Raw genomic sequence first — 19,691 nt, 5'->3', positions numbered from 1 at the left:
TGCTGGCTTGCCTCCACACTCCTGTTATTAAGCCATGTAGCCTCTGGGCACCAGCAGTGTCTTCTGCTTCTCTCCATTACCCTTATGCTGCCAGGCATGACCTGCAATTATCTGGTGTGAGTGTTACCCAGACCTATGTCAGACAAACAAGGCCATCATTGCTACTGCTGAATGAGTCAGGAAGACTGTTCTGCTCCTCACCCTCCAGAATGCAAGACTGAGCTATGTCGACACAACAGCATAAGGATACTTGTGCTGCTCCACCGCCTCCAGAGTACTTAATATAGGGGTGTATTGAGGTCTTCAGTTTCCCTGGCTGCTCATTTGGCACTTTGATGATTCACTAGAGCTCCATGACCAAAGCTTTTCACTTGTTCAAATGTGTCAGGGGGGTTAACAAGTTGCTGTTGTGCAATTTTTACTCCATTTAGTGTCATTTTTACTCCATTTAGTGTCGTTGCTACAGGATGTGAAAGTTGGAATGTTGAGCTCACAGAAAATGTTTTGGGCACTCATGCTAGGTTCATTCTCTCTACCCCTCCCCCAAACAAATTTGCCCCTCATTTCCTCCATCACTTTAATAAAATCCCTGTATTATCAGCAAGAGGTGTGTAACAGCCAGGTGAGTGTTGTGGCTGCTCAGCCTTGGTCAATTAGCCTCATCCTCTGGGCGATTGGGGTTGCAGAGCAGACAAACCATTGTGTGATATGCAAGGAGCCTAGACAGGAGCCATTCAGGGACCGCAGCCTGCCTAAAGCTTGAGGGGGAGGGATTGTGTTCCAGCCTCAGGGGAATGAGGTTGAAACCCAGAATTTGGATTGGTGTTGGGACCGTTTGCAACTAGGCTGCAAAGAAGAGAGCTAACCACTGAGCCCAGCAGAAGTTGACTATTTGGGCCTGTTGGATTTAAAGGCTACATCTGCACATCAGGGTTACTTTGGAACAAGTCATTCTGGAATAGCTGTTCCAAAATAGCTTCTTTTGAAATAGCACAGTTACACACAAGAAACAGCATCTTCAGACATATAGTGCCTACTTTAAAACAGAGCTGTTGGATGCAAAATTATGGCTTATTTCAAAATAGAGCTATTCCATGTTTTAACAGTGCCTATTTCGAAATAGGTGTTATTTCTCCTGCAATGAGGTTTACTAATAATGCATCCACTATTTTGAATTCATTTAGAAATAGTGTGTGTGTAGAGTAGATGATAGCCAAGTTATCTCAGAATAACTTTTGTGTGTGGCTGTAGCCTAAGTGAAGAGCCAGTTACTTTTACAGCCAAAATGGGGCAGAGAAAGCATTGGGCAAACTGAGGCAGAGATGCCACAATACCACTCCCAGCCACAAGGGAAAATGCTGGTGCAGCATCTCCATGGAATGAGAAACACAAAAAGGATTTAGATGGGGAGCCTATTTTTCAAACCTTAATAGGATGTCCAAACACTAACCTTGGATGCTCAGATTGGCCATGTAGTCTACTTAAGTGCTCCTCTCATCATCATCAGCGTAATCTGGATGTTCTTCTGCCAAGTCCACACTGCAACAAAAGTCATATTCTTAACTCAGGTTAGCTAATGAACATTAGCCAAGTTTGATTAAAATAGCTGCAAAAGCACAGCGACTCAGCTTTTAACTTGGATTTGTAGCTCTGTTACAACCCCAGACCACAAGGGGAGGTCTATTGAATCATAGAATTCTAGGGCTGGAAGGGACCTCAGGAGGTCACCTCCTGTTGCTGCAACATCTACCAGCTATTCTTTATGCATGAGCATGAGCCTCTCTTTACCACAAGCCTGTCTACAGGACAAGGCTCACTTCTGGCTGCAGCATAGACATGTCCCTGCAGACTCGAAGTCGAGCTGCTAGCCCAAGTTAAGAGCTGTGTTGTCATCTCTTTTGTGCTCTTTTAATCTGTTAGCTAACCTAAGCTAGGAACACCCCTTTCTTTGCTGTATAAACACACCTCTTGAGTTAGCTGGCTTTTTACATGTTGATTGTTCTGCAGATCCAACTTTCCCATGTAAGTGTCTGAGGGAGTCCAAATATGGACACTTCCTGGGAAAGGTAGGGAGTTGGGAAAACTGTAGGTTATCCACAAAAAAGAAATGTTTCGAAGGGCCAGCAAGCTCCAGAAAAGTGTCGTCAGACCAGCACAGCACATCATACTACTTGAATATCGGTGGGGTAGCCGTGTTAGTCTGGATCTGTAACAGCAACAAAGGGTCCTGTGGCATACTAGTTGAGAAAGTTATGAAAGCAAGAGCTCTGGATGCTATGTTGGTGCTGTCTGGCTCTCATCACAGCCTCACCCTGTGCTAATTCTTCCCCTTTCCCTGACTTCCACTGCAACCTTTCCCTGAAGCATCCTGCCCTTGGATTTTTACCTCTAATCTGTTCAGCAGAGGGCAGGTACACCATCCTACTCTGAATAATTGGGGGTATTATGCCTTTTGATATGGAACCTTTTCTTCCTTCAGTACAAGCCAGGAAGAGGGTGAAAAGCAAAGCAGCATAATGGTTAGAAAGGTAAAATTACAGCCGGCTGGAAAAGTCACAGTGGGATGGCATATCGCTACAGTGAGTGAGAATGCAGCCTTACAGTCACTGAAAATCAAAGATAGGAAGGCTGGGAGAAAATAGCTCAACATAATTTCCTACTTGTCAAGATGTAATGGGAACTGGCAACTGTAGAAATTTAACTCCTTGTTACAGTCAGGGGCCTGTCATCAGTCATGGATGGATGCTGAAATGACCTATGTATGCCCAGCTACTCTGGGTAATACATCCAGCTGACATGTATTTATTGCCCAGTCACATTAACTGAGAAATACTAGCTTGAGGGTTGAGTTTTGCCTCAGGCAGGTGGCAGCTCATGGCAAGAAAAATTTCCTTAGAGATCCTTCTGTCCTGGACTGTGGTCACAAAAACCCTTATCTCTCCATCAGATCAATTTAGCAATTTTTAGGGTCTTAGCTTAATTGAGGTACATCTGTTTGATTCATCACAGGGAATCTTCCATCTCAGATGCAGAGCTGAACCTTCCTTACCCCAGACCCCTGCCAAAAGAAAAAAAATCCACACACATGCCGGTCTCCTGGGGGAAAGGCCCCTTTTGGAGGCTACCACTGGAATGGATGTTGAAGGCCATCACGATCCTGATCGCTGGGCACTAAGCAAAATTTATATCCCATCTCTTCCATTGCTTGTGCTAGGTATAGCTAGGCACAATTTTCCATCAGGAGATTTTTCTGTGAAAAGTGCAGATTTAGTGACCACCAAAATGTGAATTTGTGAGACAAAGTGAGTGAGGGGATCTCTTTTATTGAAGCAATTTCTCTTTGGTGAGAGAGATCTCAGCTCTGTGTGGCTCAAAAGTTTCTCTCTCACCCACAGATGTCAGTCCCTGAAACAGTATTAACTCACCCGCTTTGTCTCTTTAATATCCTGGGATTACCAAAGCTACAACAGCGTTGTTGAATTGTTTAAGGTGGGGGAGGAGGGCAGTGGAGGGAACAAACCAGAGAAATTCCAAAAATAAGTCAAAAAGTTTGTTGTGGTATTTTTGAAACAAAATATTTGATAAGTCTTGGAGCACGGGAGAATTTGCAGAAGCTTGCTTCTTCTTGTGATGACCTTTAAAGGGGGTACATGGGAACACCCAGGAAATTATAGACCTGTCAGTCTGACGTTGATCCCAGACAAGATCATGAGGTGACCTGATTAATAAAGAAGTAATGGAAGGTAATGTAATTAATATGAATCAGCCTGCAGTTTATGGAAAATAGATCCTGCCAAAGTGACTTAATATCTCTGTTTTTTGTGTGTGTGTGAGATAATTTTGGTTAATAAAGGTAGCAGTTTTAACATAAATGCATTTTAATATGGTTAAATGTCAATGTAGACATCTGGGAACAAAGCCTGCAGGCTCCACTTACTAGATGGGGACTTTATCATAGGAAGTAGTGACTCTTGAAAAGATCTGGGTCTCCTTTTTTTGGGTCGTGGGGGCATGAGCTCTCAGTGTGATTCTGTGGCCAAAAAAGTTAATGTGACCCTGGGATGCATAAATGGGGACTTCATGAGTAGGAGTGGAGAAGTTATTTTAGCTGTGCACTTGGCACTGGGGGAGCTGCTGCTGCTGCAATAGTATGTCCAATTCTGCTGTTCACAGTCCCAGAAGGATGTTGTTGAATTGGGTGGGTTCAGAGAAGAGCCATAACAAAGATTAAAAGTTTAGAACACAAGCTGTACAGAGATCAGGTCAATCTACTTAGTTTAACAAACAGAGGGTGATGGAGTGGTTGGATTAGTCTATAACACCTACATGGGGAACAAACTCATCTATCATGATCATTGTGATCAAAGGGTCCATCCATTGTGAACAGATATTCTGACTTGCACAGTGCAGGCCACAGAATCTCATTCACCCACCCACTCCTGTAGTGGGCCCAGATATTTAACAATCTTAAATATATCAGAGAATATGGTAAGAAGTTGAAGCTAGAGAAATATTTTGCCAGAGAGAGTGATTAACCATAGGAAGAATTTCGGAGCATATTCTCCATTACTGACCATTTTAAAATCAAACCTGGATGTTTTTCTGGAATATCTTTGTTTGGAATTATTTTGTGGATGTTCCCTTGGCCTGTGTTATGTAGTAGATGAGACTACATGATTATAGCAGTCTCTTCTGGCACTAAACTCTAAAACTATGTCTACACTAGAGTTTTGTTAACAAAACTCTGAGTGTTCACGCTAAAAATGTGTTCTGTGAACAGTAAATCAACAGAAAACAGCACTTTTGTCAATGGCCTTCTACCTCTCTCCCACGAGGCAGAACGTCTCCTTCGACAGATTCTCTTGACAGAAAACTAGTGTGGATGCTCCTTCTCTTGGCAGATAAGTCCTCCATGGTGCTGGCCAGCTGCCCCTGGGAGGGACGCCCTACCTACTGCAGTTGCAGCTCTATGCTCCGTGCTTCTGGCCATTCTTAAAGTTGCAGGGAGCCCCAGAAACCCTATGGCAGGAAGCTGAGCACGTGGAAGCAGCCCAGCAGCATGCTGACTGTCCCCACACCCTCCTGGCCACTCTCTACACGCGATCCCTTATTGATGGCCATAAGCCAACTACCCCACAATGCCCCAGGACCCTTTTGGGAGCTGCAGGAGGGATCACAGGAGCACCCCTACCCCCAGGGCACCAATGATGGGTTCCTTTGTGGACCGGGCCCAAGGTAAAGGACCTTCTGAGCCTCTGGGCTGAGGGAGAGACCCCACCATCAAGAGGAAAAATGCCCCAGTGTGCGCGCAGCTCGCCCCTGCCCTTCTGGGCAGGGGGTCCCCCCACTCGGATGATGGAGCAAGTAAAGGTGAAGGAGTGCAGGGGTACACCTGGGCCTGGGACACATGCCAGAGGTCAGGGGCAGAACTGGCTCCTACTTCAACAAGCTGCACCAGTTCCTGGGTGGGGGTGATGATGGCTCCCCCATGACAGCAGCTGTGGACACAGTTGAGGAGGCCCCTCCATCGCTGCCAGAGCTAGACTTGGACCCAACTCAAGTGAAAGCATGCTGGCAATTGCCCTGGACTCCAGCCAGGCCACATCCAGGGTGTCCCCGGACCTGTTTGAGGGACCCTCCAGTAAGTACCCTATGCGTCACGCTCCCTAAGGCATGGGAGGGCAGGCGCAGATGGGGCGTGCAGCAAGACTTGCCAGGCTGGCTTGGGTGGGACCTCACACTGTGGTCCCAGAATGTGCAACCATTTGCAAGACAGCATGTCCCACCCAGACTCCAGGCATGGGCACCAGCCTGCTGCCAGCCCCGCAGGAGGCCACATGAGCCTCAGGACCCCATGGGGGCCTGTCTGCTGTGTGCCATGGCTGGGAGCAGGCCAGCCACACGTGCGACAGCCTGACCCCAGACACACCATCAAGGACCACAGCTCCCAGAGCATGGTCATGCTTGCATATTTGATGGGGGCTGGGGAGAGTAAGGCTATGCCCAGCTCACCTGTCACCCATGCAGGGACCCCTCCATGGTCAGACACCCACCAGTGGCCACTAACCCATTGAGTGGGATGGATGGGGGGTGCAACCTGGTCCCCTGTGTGGCTGGGCCCACTATGCAGGGCACACATTCCTGTGCTCCTAGGACATCCCCATCACTCAGCTCAGGGGTGGTGACTGCTGCTCATGGTGGGGGGAGGAGGGAGGCAGGGCCTTAGGGGCTGTGTTGCAGGAATGACTCACCGTCCCTTCTCCTTGTCTTCCTTACAGCTGCACCAGCTGAAGGTCGGGCCAGCCCCACCACTCCGCCAGGGCCAGCCAGCCCCGTCCTGGGACTGGAGCCGGGCAGCCCCGGACTGGCACCCGATAGAGTTGGCATCCCACCACCGTTGGGGTGGGCCTGCAGCTGGAGGGGCCGTCACTGGCCCGATGAAGATGCTCTGTGGACCTACACAGCCACCCTCAGAAGGCAGACTGACCTCCAGGAGCAGCGGCTGCGGGCTGACCTGCAGCGGTGGCATGGGAATGGGTGTGGTGGATGTGGGCCTGGGACCAACTGATGGCCCAATTCGATGCTGTCACTGCCATCTGGCAAGCCTCATTGGCCTGGCACTCACAGCTGCCACCCCTGTGCATCCTACTGCCCCGACTCCTCCCACTGCCATCCCTGCTCTCCCATTCCTGTCTCCCCCAACGCCCTGTCCCCTGCCCCCAGCATGCTGCAGCTCCTCGGGAAGCGGGGGAGCCCTGCAGCAGTTATGCTGTCCTTCATGGAGGTAGGCAAGCCTCAGCCTGGGCAGGGAGTGTGTATGTGGGTGGGGGGGGTGTCCCTTTAAGGGAACACCTGTCTAAGGCTCCTGGAAGGGCTTGCTGGCCTTGCAACCCTGTCTGACAGGGTTCTGGGGCCCATTCTGTCAAGAGAACAGCTCAGCGGTCTGGCTGCTGTCTGTCGACAGAGCGGATCGACAGCAATCCACTTTGCTGTGTGGACTTTATCTGTCAAAGGAAGTTTTGTCGGAAGATCTCTTCTGACAGTAACTTCTGTCGACAGATCACCACGGTGTAGATATAGCTTAAGAATCTATGAATTCAAAGTGGTTTTTGTGATTTAGTTATTTATTTATAGATTTATTTTTAAAGTTGGTGTATGAGAAATCTACATGAAACTTTTTGGTCAACTGTTCAGTGAGCGAAATGAGCTCACAGAATGAGAGGCAGACCGAGACCAGGCAGATAGTGAATACTGCAAGCTTTATTAATTAATTCCGTTATCCTTAGGTTTTTAATAGGGACTTGGGGAGGAGAAGATGAGGGCAGGAGCAGGGGGAGAGAGAGAGAAAAAGGGGGCTCCTTAGCATACTCTAGCCACCCAACCTGACACATTGTCAAGGCACAGAGGGGAATACTTATGGGGCAGATACCAATTCACAGAGGGCGAGCAGAGCCCACACCAACCTCTGGCTGAGAGGGTCCAGAGTCTTGGCGGGAGGAACAAGTGACTCAGGATGGCCAACAGGCTTATTCATTTTATCAGGTCTCCAATCTGGGGAGAGGGGAGGCCAGCTATGATAGGGGTTTGGACATGGAAGCAACCAATTAGCCAATTAGGTTTCTGGGGCAGTCCAGTGTCCCTTTTTGGGACCAGACAGTGGGTGCAGATGGCCCCAACAGTCTGTGGTTTAGGTTATTTTCCTGTTCTTTAGGAGTTTGCTTTGCGCACCAGGTTTTGGTTTGTACTGTTTTCCTGGTTTTTGGGTATTTGTCGATGAACGCTTAGCATGTTGGGCTTTGACTGGATCATGAGGCCTATTTTTACATACAGTACATGCACGGAGCGTGTGCATATCTATAGTGGGGGGGGCGGGTCTATGCCTACATCAACCTGAAACAACTATTTGTTAAACTTGCTGATCTGCCGACAGGTTTGAAAAAATCTGTGATTGGAATACAGTAAACCCTTGAAATATGCAGCTTCAGGTTGCATGTAACTTGCTTTAACATGAGTTAAGCACAACTTGAAGCTGCTCTGAGGGCAGCTAGGCAGGCTAAGGGGAAGAAGCAGCCAGGAAACTGACCAGCCCAAGGAGTGGACTCCAGGGTTTACCCTAACCTGAATAAATTCTTAAAAAAAAACAACAAAAAAAAACCCAGCAAATGGAGGAAAAGGCAGCACTCCAGAAAATCAGGCATTGTCTACAATTGAATGACAAAGTTTTTGTCATTCACAGGTACTTAACCCTGCCCTCTCCAAAACAAAAAAGCTTTGCTCAGGCAGGTACTAGTGCTTTCTCAGCAGAAGTGCTCTCCTGCCTCTCAGCTACAGTTACATGCCAGCAGCATTTCCCCGAGTGGTCCGTGGCCCAGTATTGGTCCTTGGAAAAAAAAATACCGGTCCTTAGAAAATATACATCTTATCACAGTGTGCTATTATTATTGTGAATAAATAATAAACAGTGAAAATTTATTCATTTTTCATTCTTTTTTAATACGTGTTTATATTTTTGTGCTGCAAAAAAAAGGTACTGGAAAAACAAACAGGTCCTAACTATATAAAGTTTGGGAAACCCTGCTACAGCATTCTGTCAAAAAAAGTCACTGTCAGAGACATTTCCCAACAAAACTTCTGTCAACAGTGTGTGGCTACACACACAACCCAATAGGAGTATCAATCTGCTCTGTTGACAGAGCAGTCGGGCTGCCTAGCTGCTGTCTGAACAAAACAGGCACTCAGAAGCCCAACAGATAGGGCTGCCCATTCACCTGGACTGCCTGCCTGTCGAGAGAAGCCCCTCTTCCCCGCCCCCCACCCAGAGCATCCACACAGCTCTTTCCCTCGACAGAACCTGTCAACAGAAGGTGCTTTTCCTCATCTGGGAGAGGCAGTAGGTTGCCAGCAGAAGTGCTGACTTTTGTAGACATACTGTTTACAAAATGCATTCTGTGTGTGGTCATTCCACCAGTTTTGTTGACAAAATTGGGATTTTATTGCCAAAACTCACTAGCGTAGCCGTGGCCCCAGGGAGTGGAGGTGTTTTGTCAGTAAAAGTGACAACAAACAATATTGCAGTGCCTGACTTTTTGCAACATGGCTGTGTCAACACAGAGGCATCGCTAAAAGCTGTAGGCAAAGCTTCAGTTATTACATAGCTCTGCCTCAAGATAGATGGTGCAGAAGAGCGTGATGTTCTGGGAAAGAACTGGAAGATGAAAGGCGAAGGAGGACAAGGTAGAAAGAGAATATTTAGGAGCCTGTATGAAATCCAGCTTCCCTGGTGAGGTGTCTTATGGTGCTGCAGGGGGGCAAGAGAGCAGGTGAATGAGCTGGCATCCTTCTTCTACACGCCCAGACAATTGTTCTGCAGTAAGGGTTTCAGGTTAAGGGCCTGTCTTTTCAAGGCCAGATGGAGACTGTGGAGCATGACGACTACCATGAGGTAGCTTCCTGGTCTGGAGAGCAGAGGTGATAGAAGTACCTGGAGAAAAAGGAGAGAGAAACAGCTGGGAAAATACCTGCTCATGATCTTAAAGGGATCAGAAAGCTTTGGAGGGAACGTCTACACTTCACGCAGAGCCTGGGCTCTGACATAGGTTTGAGGCCACGCCTCTCTTCTGTCCACACACAATCAGACAGGATTGTGAGGGTCTAACTTGCTGCCAAGATGTAGTTTTTGTTGTGGTTAAAATCTCTCTGACATATCTGCAAGCACTGCGCGCTCAGCATTCTAGTTACGGGAAAAGACCAGAGCCTGAGTCCCACTGTGCCTCAGCTCCAAGACATGTCATTTTGCCATGTGGATTCATGTCAAACCACAGACCTTGAATAACAAGGTCTGAAGAGTGCAGCGGGGTGCAGCTGCACAGCGGTGAGATCAGCAACTATAGGCTGGAGTTTGCAAGGCAGGGTGGAAGCTGAAGCATGGATGTGGGAGCACCAAGCCCATGAGCTCAGCTCCAGCCCCAGATAGATTTACAGTGCTGTGTAGTTATCCCCTGACAGCCTGACAAAGGGTTAAACCCAGTCTCCCACTGTGCGCTCTAACCCTGTTGTCTGTCTGATGAAGGTTTCTAAAGAGACCCTCAGCTTTAATAGCGCTATCTGCCTTTTCGGATTCATTAGTTCCCCTAATGCAAACATTCCCTGCTTGTTCTCAGCAGGATAGAATGAAAGGAGCGTGTCACTGCCATTACTACTCACACTCCCAGAAACCCCAGTGTTCAGCCTGCCCCTCCCACCCATGCATGTGCTTATACACATACACATAATGGCAAGGGAGGGAATGAATCAAGGGTGATTTGGGTTTGGATAAGAGCAGTTTGAACATCAGTGCCTGGCTAGGTAGAAGGTGTCGTGTGCAGTTCAAGCTAGACTCCTCTTCCTGGAGCTCTTGTTCATAACTTGCACAGTTTCAGGGTGATGCTGTGAGGTTAATTTTCAGTCATGGCTGCCTAAATAGGATGACCAAATCCCCCTGAAGTGCTCACAAGGGATCTCTAAAAGCCTCTTTAAAACACATATGTAGCACTTTAAATGCCTGAACATGAGATTTTATCGTCAGCGTGTGGAAATCAGACATTGAACATCTGGAAGTTTATGTTTAAATAATGTCCCAAACAATGTGGTGTAGGGGAGGGAAATCAAGCTCATATAGAAACGAACCACTCAGCCCTGTCTCAATGAATAGATCGCAGTCCCCTCAACTTAACTCTCACCTTGGCATTACCAATAAATTCTCATTTCTGGCATCCCCAACCATTGGTATGCATAGTAATGGACGGGAAAATCCATGGGAGTGTATTCTGTAGGCAAACACTTCAGAGAAGATGAGGTGAAGGAAGCTGCATTGTTAAGAACATTTAAATTAGATTGGACAAAGCACTGCAAAATTTGTGCTAGGTGACTATTCGCCACAGGCAGGTAGTTGCTCAAGAGAGGTGTTTTCCATTTCTGAGCTCTATCATACTATGAGTTATTTTGCTATCTAATAGACTCAAAAGGGCAACGTGTTCTGTTGGCATTCCATAAGTGGAGAGTTTGGCCCAGATGAATTTAAAGAAACTGTTCAGCTCGAACTGCGTCCCATAGTCTCAGAAGCATAGTCATGTTTGTCTACATCTGCAAGAACAACAAGGAATCCTGTAGCACCTTAGAGACTAATGGAAGCTTGTTCCCTAAGAAATCCATTGGTCTGTAACATGCTACATGACTTCTTGCTGAATTCCGTAGACTGCGCGTCATCACTTCTCTTTTGAAGGGCTAGATCATTTTAAACTCTCCCGGAAATTGTCTCTCCACTAATTGTTGGCTGCTTTGATTTACAACCTAGATACTGGAACTCCCTGAGGAATCTAGTGGTCTCCTTGTTGAACTCCATGAAATCCATCATCAGTTTGCTCTTCCTGCTTTTCTTGTTCATTGTGGTATTTGCACTGCTGGGAATGCAGCTCTTTGGAGGACAGTAAGTCTAGCGATCACTGAGATGTGTTCCTCATGTCAAAGCAGTCCCTGTGGAAGGCAAAAGGCTGAGGGGACTGGGTGGTTGAGAGGATTTGCAAATCTAGCTGAAATTCTTTTATGTGGGAGATTTTCTTCCTGGCGTATAATTTAATCCAGTATGAATTTTCTTATGGAACAATGCCAGTTCCAATTAATAATTTCAGTGTTCTGAAGTGAAAATGGCAAAACAAACATTTTGTTTCAAATGGACATTTTGAAAGAAAAGAACATTTGTTTAAAAATGAATGTCTTGTTTTGTTTTTGAAAAAACCTTAACATTTTATGTTAAGATAAATTAATTTAGGAATGGACGTTTCATTTCATTTTCAGTTGGATATTTCAGATTTAAAATGTTTAGAATTATTTGTTACATTTTTCATATATAGTTTCATTTTGCCATTCCAGTTAGGAACAGAAATTAATTTTGAACGGTTGAAATTTCCAGCAAGACAAAAGTGTTGTTTTCTTAATAGTTCTGCTAGACACTCCTCTTCTAGGCTATTCTACATGGTCTGTACTTTTGTTGGTAATAACACACCCTGACCCGCAAACGTTTTTCCAATGAAAAGTGTCAGAGTCAACAAGAGACACTCTCCCCTGAGAAAGCTACTGCCCCTTATTGGGAGTGGTTTTATTTTATGTTGCAAAAGTGCTTTGCTATTGACAGAGAGTGGCCATGATGCATGCTTTAGAGCAGCAAATGTTTAGTGGCCCTGCTGTGATATTGTACGCTGCACCATGTCGACACAGCCTTACTTAAGATACCCCACCCCTTCCTGAAACTGACCAATTATTCCTATCTGGAGCAAATGTTATCATCTGGCAATAGAGACTTATGAAGGTGTAGATTTCTTTTTCCTGTTCTGTCTTAATTTTTAATTTTTATTTCCTGCTTAGATTTAATTTTCAAGATGAAACACCGACCACAAACTTCGATACATTCCCTGCTGCCATCCTCACTGTGTTCCAGGTAAAGCTGCCTCCTTACCTGGCTGCACACTAGAAAGGAACCTTTTAGACACCTTTGTGGGGATGTCCCTCAAGCAATCTGATATTAAGAGAAGGAGAAAATAAGTTTTGTTTACTAATAGCCTACTGTTTATTAGAGAACTTCTCACAATATGCAGTGGGATTACAATGCCCATTTACCCATGAAACGATCCATTAAAATAAATGCTGAGGGACTCGTTGACATTCAAGCACACAGAATTCTTTTACTGGAAAATGGATGGCCGCTTTGCACAGACAAAACATCATCCAGAGATTTTAGGAGGCCCTCTGGCATTCTTCTTGAGCTCACCCCCCTCAGTACTTTACCCTGCAATGAGACTGCTCCTGTGCTGTTCTCTGCCTAGCATCTATAATGGCGTAATGTAGCAAATGAGGTGCAATGACCCACTTCCATTTCTTCCTGCAGTTGCTGTAAGTTAATGAGGAGAGTTTCCGGAGAAGGGCCTGAGGCATTGCAGAAATAATATAACAATTTTGCACTCTCAAGGGCTACGTCTACACGTGCACCCAACATCGAAATAGCTTATTTCGATGTTGCGACACCGAAATAGTCTATTTCGACGAATACCGTCTACACGTCCTCCAGGGTTGGCAACGTCGATGTTCAACTTCGACGTTGCGCAGCCCGACATCGAAATAGGCGCAGCGAGGGAACGTCTGTACGTCAAAGTAGCACACATCGAAATAAGGGAGCCAGGCACAGCTGCAGACAGGGTCACGGGGCGGATTCAACAGCAAGTCGCTCCCTTAAAGGGCCCCTCCCAGACACACTTTCATTAAACAGTGCAAGATACACAGAGCCAACAACTAGTTGCAGACCCTGTATATGCAGCACGGACCCCCAGCTGCAGCAGCAGCAGCCAGAAGCCCTGGGCTAAGGGCTGCTGCCCACGGTGACCACAGAGCCCCGCAAGGGCTGGAGAGAGAGTATCTCTCAACCCCCCAGCTGATGGCCGCCATGGAGGACCCCGCTATTTCGATGTTGCGGGACGCGGATCGTCTACACGTCCCTACTTCGATGTTGAACGTCGAAGTAGGGCGCTATTCCCATCCGCTCATGGGGTTAGCGACTTCGACGTCTCGCCGCCTAACGTCGATTTCAACTTCGAAATAGCGCCCAACACATGTAGACGTGACGGGCGCTATTTCGAAGTTACTGCCGCTACTTCGAAGTAGCGTGCACGTGTAGACGCAGCCAAGGTGGCAGGATAAGACTGTATAAGAATTAAAATCAGTGGGGAGAACCAAGAAAGAGTCATTGGCTTTAGGCCACAGGGTGAGATGGTATGGGAGAGCTGCAGCTCAGGCTATAAGTGCCTGATTCTGCAGCCACTTTGTGCCTGACGTTTTCACAGAATTTGAGAAATTGGCATGGTACACCTACTTCTGGAGTTGCATGTGAGCTTGGGACATCCACAAATGTAGGGGCACATGCTCTGCAGAAATGTTCTTCACAACTCTGGTTGCTGTGCATCCAGTTTTGCTCTTGGGAAGGGCTCAAGCTGAGATGTTGGGGTTTTGAACCACAGCCAAACTTCCCCAGAACTCAGTGAGGCCTAGATCCAGAAGTGGCAGATGTTTCCTGAAAGTGGGGGAGCACCATTGCCAAACTGTAGCACCTTCCGCCCATGCTGCCCCTTTTCCTCAAGCTTCCACCATTACACAGCCCCTTCCCTGAGGCCCTTCTCCTGAGCTACCTTTTCCCTCAAGATTCTGCTCCCAATCATTCTTCTCCACCTTTTCCCCCCAAAGTGCTTGCCCTGACAGCTGCTGAACTCCCCTCCCCACTCCAGCACCCCTGACTGACTCAGATGTTCCTGTTCATGGTCTTGTGGTTGAAGCAGAGAGGCTTTTAGAGACCTGAGTTGTAATCACAGTTCTGCAACAGTTTCACTGTGTGACCTTGGGCAAGCCACTTCACTGTGGGTCTCAATTTCCCCACGTGGAAAGGAGGCGATCTTATTCCCTTTGCTGATATGTTCCAATACTTACTCTGCTAATATTTGCAAAATGTTTTGAGGTTCTTCTGGGGGAAAAGCCTGTAGAAAAGCAAAGGATTATTCTAGAGATGGGACTGAGCCTCCGCCCTGATAGAAATGTCCCCAAACTGGTGCTGTTTGGATTGCAGCCAATTGTTATTTTGAGGGAAAATTTAAGGGTGCTTTGTTTCTTATCCTGTGATAAACGCACCCTGCAATTCTGCTTCTGTAGGATGAAAGTGAGACTTCATTAATTAAATTTATGTGAAATTAAGTGAATTTAAAATGGTAAAACAAGATAAATTTGGTAAAATTTTGAACCTGGATTCCAATATCTTGTTGGTTCTGCTGAAGTAGTCTGATGTCCGGTTTCCCTCCACCAAACATACAACCACTCAGAATACTGTAATAAAGTCTCCACAAATCCAGCATTACAACTTCCATCTGCCTCAGTTTCCTTACTTTCCTACAAATCAGTGGGCCAGCTCACTGGCCAATTGATCACTGCCTTCTACGGTTGTAGTTAGGGGTGTAATTTTCACCTCACATAGATGTACCCAAAGTCATAGAATCCTAGGGGGTGGAAGAGAACTCAAGAGGATATCAAATCCAACCCCCATCTGAAAGCTGGACCAGTCCCAACTAAATCATCCCACCCAGGGCTTTGACAAAATCGGGACTTCAGGGCCTCTAGGTAATGCAATTCTACCACCTCCCTAGATAACTTATTCCAGAGCTTTGCTACACTCCTAGTGAAACTGTTTTTCCTAATATCTAACCTTGACTTCTGCCACTGCAACTTGAGAATATTGCTCCTTGTTCTGTTACCTGTCACCACTGAGAACAGTGTCCTCCATCCTCTTTGGAACCTTCCTTCAGGCAGTTGAAGGTTGCTATCAACCCCACCCTCCTCTTCCTCTTTTCTTCTATAGATTAAATAAGACCAAATCCCACAGCCTCTCCTCATAAGTTATGTGCTCCAGCCCTCTACATACTTTTGTTGCCCTCCACTGGACTCTCTCCAATGTGTCCACATCCTTTCTGTAACAGATGGCCCAGAGCTGGATGCAATACTCCAGATGAAGCCTCTCCAGTGCCAAATTAAGGAGAATAATCACTTCCCTTGATCTACTGGCAATGCTCCTACTAATGCACCCCAGGGTGCTGTTAGGCTTCTTGGTACATTCAGCTTCTCATCTACTGTGATCCCCAGGCCCTTTTCTGCAGAACTACTGATTAGCCAGTCTGTTCCCAGCCTGCAGCACTGTTTGGGAGTCCTCTGTCCTAAGTGCAGGACTCTGCACTTGCTCTTGTTGAAACCCCATCACATTTCTTTTCGCCCAATCCTCCAATTTGTCTAGATTTCCCTGGACTCAGTTCTCCTGCAGATCAACCTCTCCCCCTAGTTTACAAGTATCAGAAGGGTATTCATGTTCATTTGTATCCACAAAAACAATGAGACGTCCTGTGGCACCTGATAGACTTTCATGGGCTTATGCTCCAAAAATCTGTTAGTCTATAAATTGCCACAAGACTTGTCATTGTTTTTCACTACTTTGCTGTCATTGGCAAATTTGTAATCCATCCCCTCATCCCAGTCATTAATAAAGATGTTGAACAAAACTGGCTTCAAATATATCCTTTGGGGTATACTGCTTAATAACAGCTGCCAACCAGACATAGAGCTGTTGATCACTACCTGTTAAGCCCAATCCACTTTACGGTCCATTTATCCAATCTATACTTCTTTAACTTGCTGGCAAGGATACTGTGGGAGACTGCATCAGAAGCTTTGCTAAAGCCAAGGTATAATACATCCACTGCCTTCCTCCATGTCCCACCTCCGCCACTATTTGGAGCACTGAGCTGGGAAGTCAGTGACACACTGTCATCCATGGGAAACATCTCAGGTAGATCTCTGGAGACCTCTGACTGGCTAATAGAAGGGAACCAAAGATTCCACTGAGCTGGCCTGGCAAAGGGATAGGGGAGCAGGGCTGTTACCACTTCTGCATGCTGGTAGTCTTCGCTCTATATTGTGCCATCCACCTCACAGTGCAGGTGTAACCCACACACATTTTGGGTGTGGTTTGCTGTCTCACACAGTGGCACTTAAACCACTTATGGAGAGGCAGTTGGCTTTTAGCTTAAGCTATGGTGGCTCATGCTCTTAGCTCCAGAGGTCCTAGGTTCAGTTCCAACTGTCAGCAGTTACACAGGTACTACCGGAAAGCAGATGACTCCAGAGCTGTCTGAGGGAAGGAGTTTTGAGTGAGGAACGGGGCTAAAGAATATCAATGAAGTGCTGCTACTTGACGGTGGTCCTAAGTTCTGCAGAAAAAAATGCAAGTGACTACAGGTTTTAGGTAAATACATGTGCAAGGCTGTAGCATGTTGGTGGAGACAGGATGGTGTTTTATCTGCAGAAAGAGCTTCCAGAAACTCTTATGGGTAAAAGACAGCTAAATGGCCTGATGATGTTGAACACGTTTCTGCCACATCCCTTTTCCATGGCCGCCTTATCATTAGATTTCTTCTGAGGATCTGTACCCATGGCTGTGTATAAATGATGCTTAAACTCTCCAGCCCTTTGCTCATCTCTCTCTCTCTCTCTCTCTCTCTCACTCATATTTACCCATCCAGATATTGACTGGTGAAGACTGGAACGCAGTGATGTATCATGGGATAGTATCACAAGGTGGTGTCCACTCAGGAATGTTTTCTTCCATTTATTTCATCGTCCTGACTTTGTTTGGTAACTGTATCCTTGCTCTAAATTGTCTGCGGTGTGACACACTGTCTCTCACTAGTAAATTAGCATTGAGGATGCTCCAGCCTTTTGGAGAGCTGGAATGCAATGTCGTGTAGTGGATGAAGCCCACATCTGACCACCAGGATATTATGCTGCTACTCTGACTCAACCACTGGCTTAGTGGATGACCTTACGTAAGTCACTTAGGTCTTACCTTTGCATCACATGAGGAGATGTAAGGCAGTGTGCATCAGGGTGCCACTCTGGGATGCTGCTAGTTGTCGTTCCCCTTCCTGTCAGGGACTGAGGAGAAGGGACAGTTTGCTGCATTCATCTCCCTCTGACTGGGAAGGGCAGGGGGCAGGTGAGCTGTACACTTTGCTCTCACTCCCTGACAGAGCCGGGAAGGGGGAGAGAAAACAGCAGCTTGGTGCTAATCTCAGAAGGGAACCTCCACCCCTCTGCCCTTCCTGCATACATCCCTGTACACACCAACCCCCTGAGACCTCCAGGCTCCCCAGCCTGATCGCCTGCACCCCCACACACCCCAGTCCCCTTCCCTGAGCGCTCCAGACCCTCAGTCCTAACTCCTGCAGTCCCCAGTCATGAACTGGTCAGTTTCTGGGTCCTGTAAGCAGAGGAGAGCTGGGAACCAGGCAGCAGCCTGGCTCCCCTCCACTTCTTGGAGCCAGAAAACTAACCAGGGCTGCTGCCCTGATCAGTTTCCCAGCTCTGCAAGTGGAGGGGAGTTGGGAGCCAGCAGCAAGGCTGTCACTTGGTTTCCAGCTCCCCACTGCTTGTGAGACTGGGGAAACTGATCAGCCCATGAGGGCTGGTCAGTTTCCTGGCTGCTTCTCCTTGCCTTCCCCCAGCCATGCAGCTATCAGCTGGACAGCAGAGCTGTTGTGAGAAGACAGGGAGAAGGGGCTCTTAGCCTGCCTAGCTGCCTGCATTAAAGCGAGTTACGTGCAACTTGAGGCTGCATGTTTTGAGGGTTTACTGTAATATTCATGTATCAGAGGGGTAGCCTTGTTAGTCTGGATCTGCAAAAGCAACGAGGGGTCCTGTGGCACCTTATAGACTAACAGAAATATATGAGCATAAGCTTTCATGGGCAAAGACCCACTTCATCTGACGGAGTGGTCTTTGCCCACGAAAGCTTATGCTCATACATTTCTGTTAGTCTATAAGGTGCCACAGGAACCCTCATTGCTTTTGTAATATTCATGTTTCTGAAACACTGTAGGGTCTTTGGATGAAAGGTTTCATAGCAAGCGCATTGAAAGTCTAGTCAGAGTGCCTTACATCCAACTACCTCCCACCTGAGAGAGCCTTTTCAGGCTTAGTGGCCTTTGTTCCAGGTCAAAAAGATGTTTGTTTGGGAATTTGGTATTAAAAGTGGAAACAGCAGAAGAGAGGTACTGGAGCAGTCCATGAAGAATCATTAGGCCCTTCATCTTAGGGGACAGGTGAGAAATCAAGGATGGTGAGTGCATATTTAGAGCAGTGTAGCAGTCTTTCACTTCACATGTTTATCAGTACTCAGCATGAGGAGATCTGACAAGGAATGGCACGTTAAATCGCATCTGAGTGGTAGTTGTCACATAGGTTGCTGTCTTTGGAATTACCCAGCTCTAATTCAGACTGTCAGTGAGCAGCAGTCTCTGCTACATGAGGATTGGCTTGGCCTTTGCACTAGGGTATCCGTCTCCTTCAGTAAAGAGACAGACCCCTCTGGAAATAGAAAGATTCCAGAATTGGGACTGCAGGTTGGGGCTGGGGGAGGAGGAAAATCTCAGGTTCCTTCAGGCATTTGAAAATGATATGAAAATATAATCTCATTGACAGAGAGACTGGCAGAAACAGACTGGTTTTAACCATAACAAGATGGAAATCTAATTATTCTTATCCCTTTATTCCTCCCCCACCCTTGCTAATTCTCTGTTCCTATACACTGATGTAACTTGACAGAATTCGTTAGTTTCCCCACCGTAAACTGTGTGTAATGGAGTGATGAATCAGAAATGAAGTACAGTTTCCAAAGAGTATTGTTCAATTTGAGATCCACCGAGGGACAGATTCCCTTCCCTGCATCAGCCCCTCTGAAGCTAATCTTCCCGTTGAAAAGGCGAGGAACTTCTCTGGCATAGGCACTGTGTGCGAGAGTTCCCAGCACGGGTATTGTGCTGTGTGCTGTTTGCTCTGGATAGCCCATAGACAGCTATACATGGCTGCTGACATTTAGAGAAGCCCCTGGGTCTAGCCTCACATGCATTATCTTGAGCAGTTCAAAAGTAGGGATGCACAAAAGCCATAGAGACTTTCTCCATACTGTCCCAAAGATGTCATCCCATTGATAAATACATTATTCCTTTATTAACTAAATTTCATTTCCATGATGGACACCTTCCAGGGCTAACATCATGGCCTTTCCATACTTCAGCCAT

General features: G+C 46.8%; 1 protein-coding gene across 1 annotated transcript in view; it reads left to right on the top strand.

Annotated features, from left to right (window-relative positions):
• CACNA1B (calcium voltage-gated channel subunit alpha1 B) overlaps positions 1-19,691 on the top strand; it is a 502,106-nt gene that overhangs the window by 307,442 nt on the left and 174,973 nt on the right. Inside the window, exons 15-17 of the mRNA XM_075015705.1 lie at positions 11,333-11,464; positions 12,400-12,472; positions 17,136-17,253. Of these exons, the coding sequence (XP_074871806.1) occupies positions 11,333-11,464; positions 12,400-12,472; positions 17,136-17,253 (323 nt within the window). The remainder of the gene's footprint in view (positions 1-11,332; positions 11,465-12,399; positions 12,473-17,135; positions 17,254-19,691) is intronic.

This window comes from Carettochelys insculpta, chromosome 21 (assembly GCF_033958435.1).
Source record: "Carettochelys insculpta isolate YL-2023 chromosome 21, ASM3395843v1, whole genome shotgun sequence".
Taxonomy (NCBI): Eukaryota; Metazoa; Chordata; order Testudines; family Carettochelyidae; genus Carettochelys; species Carettochelys insculpta.
This window is presented reverse-complemented; position numbering and strand designations above follow the sequence as displayed.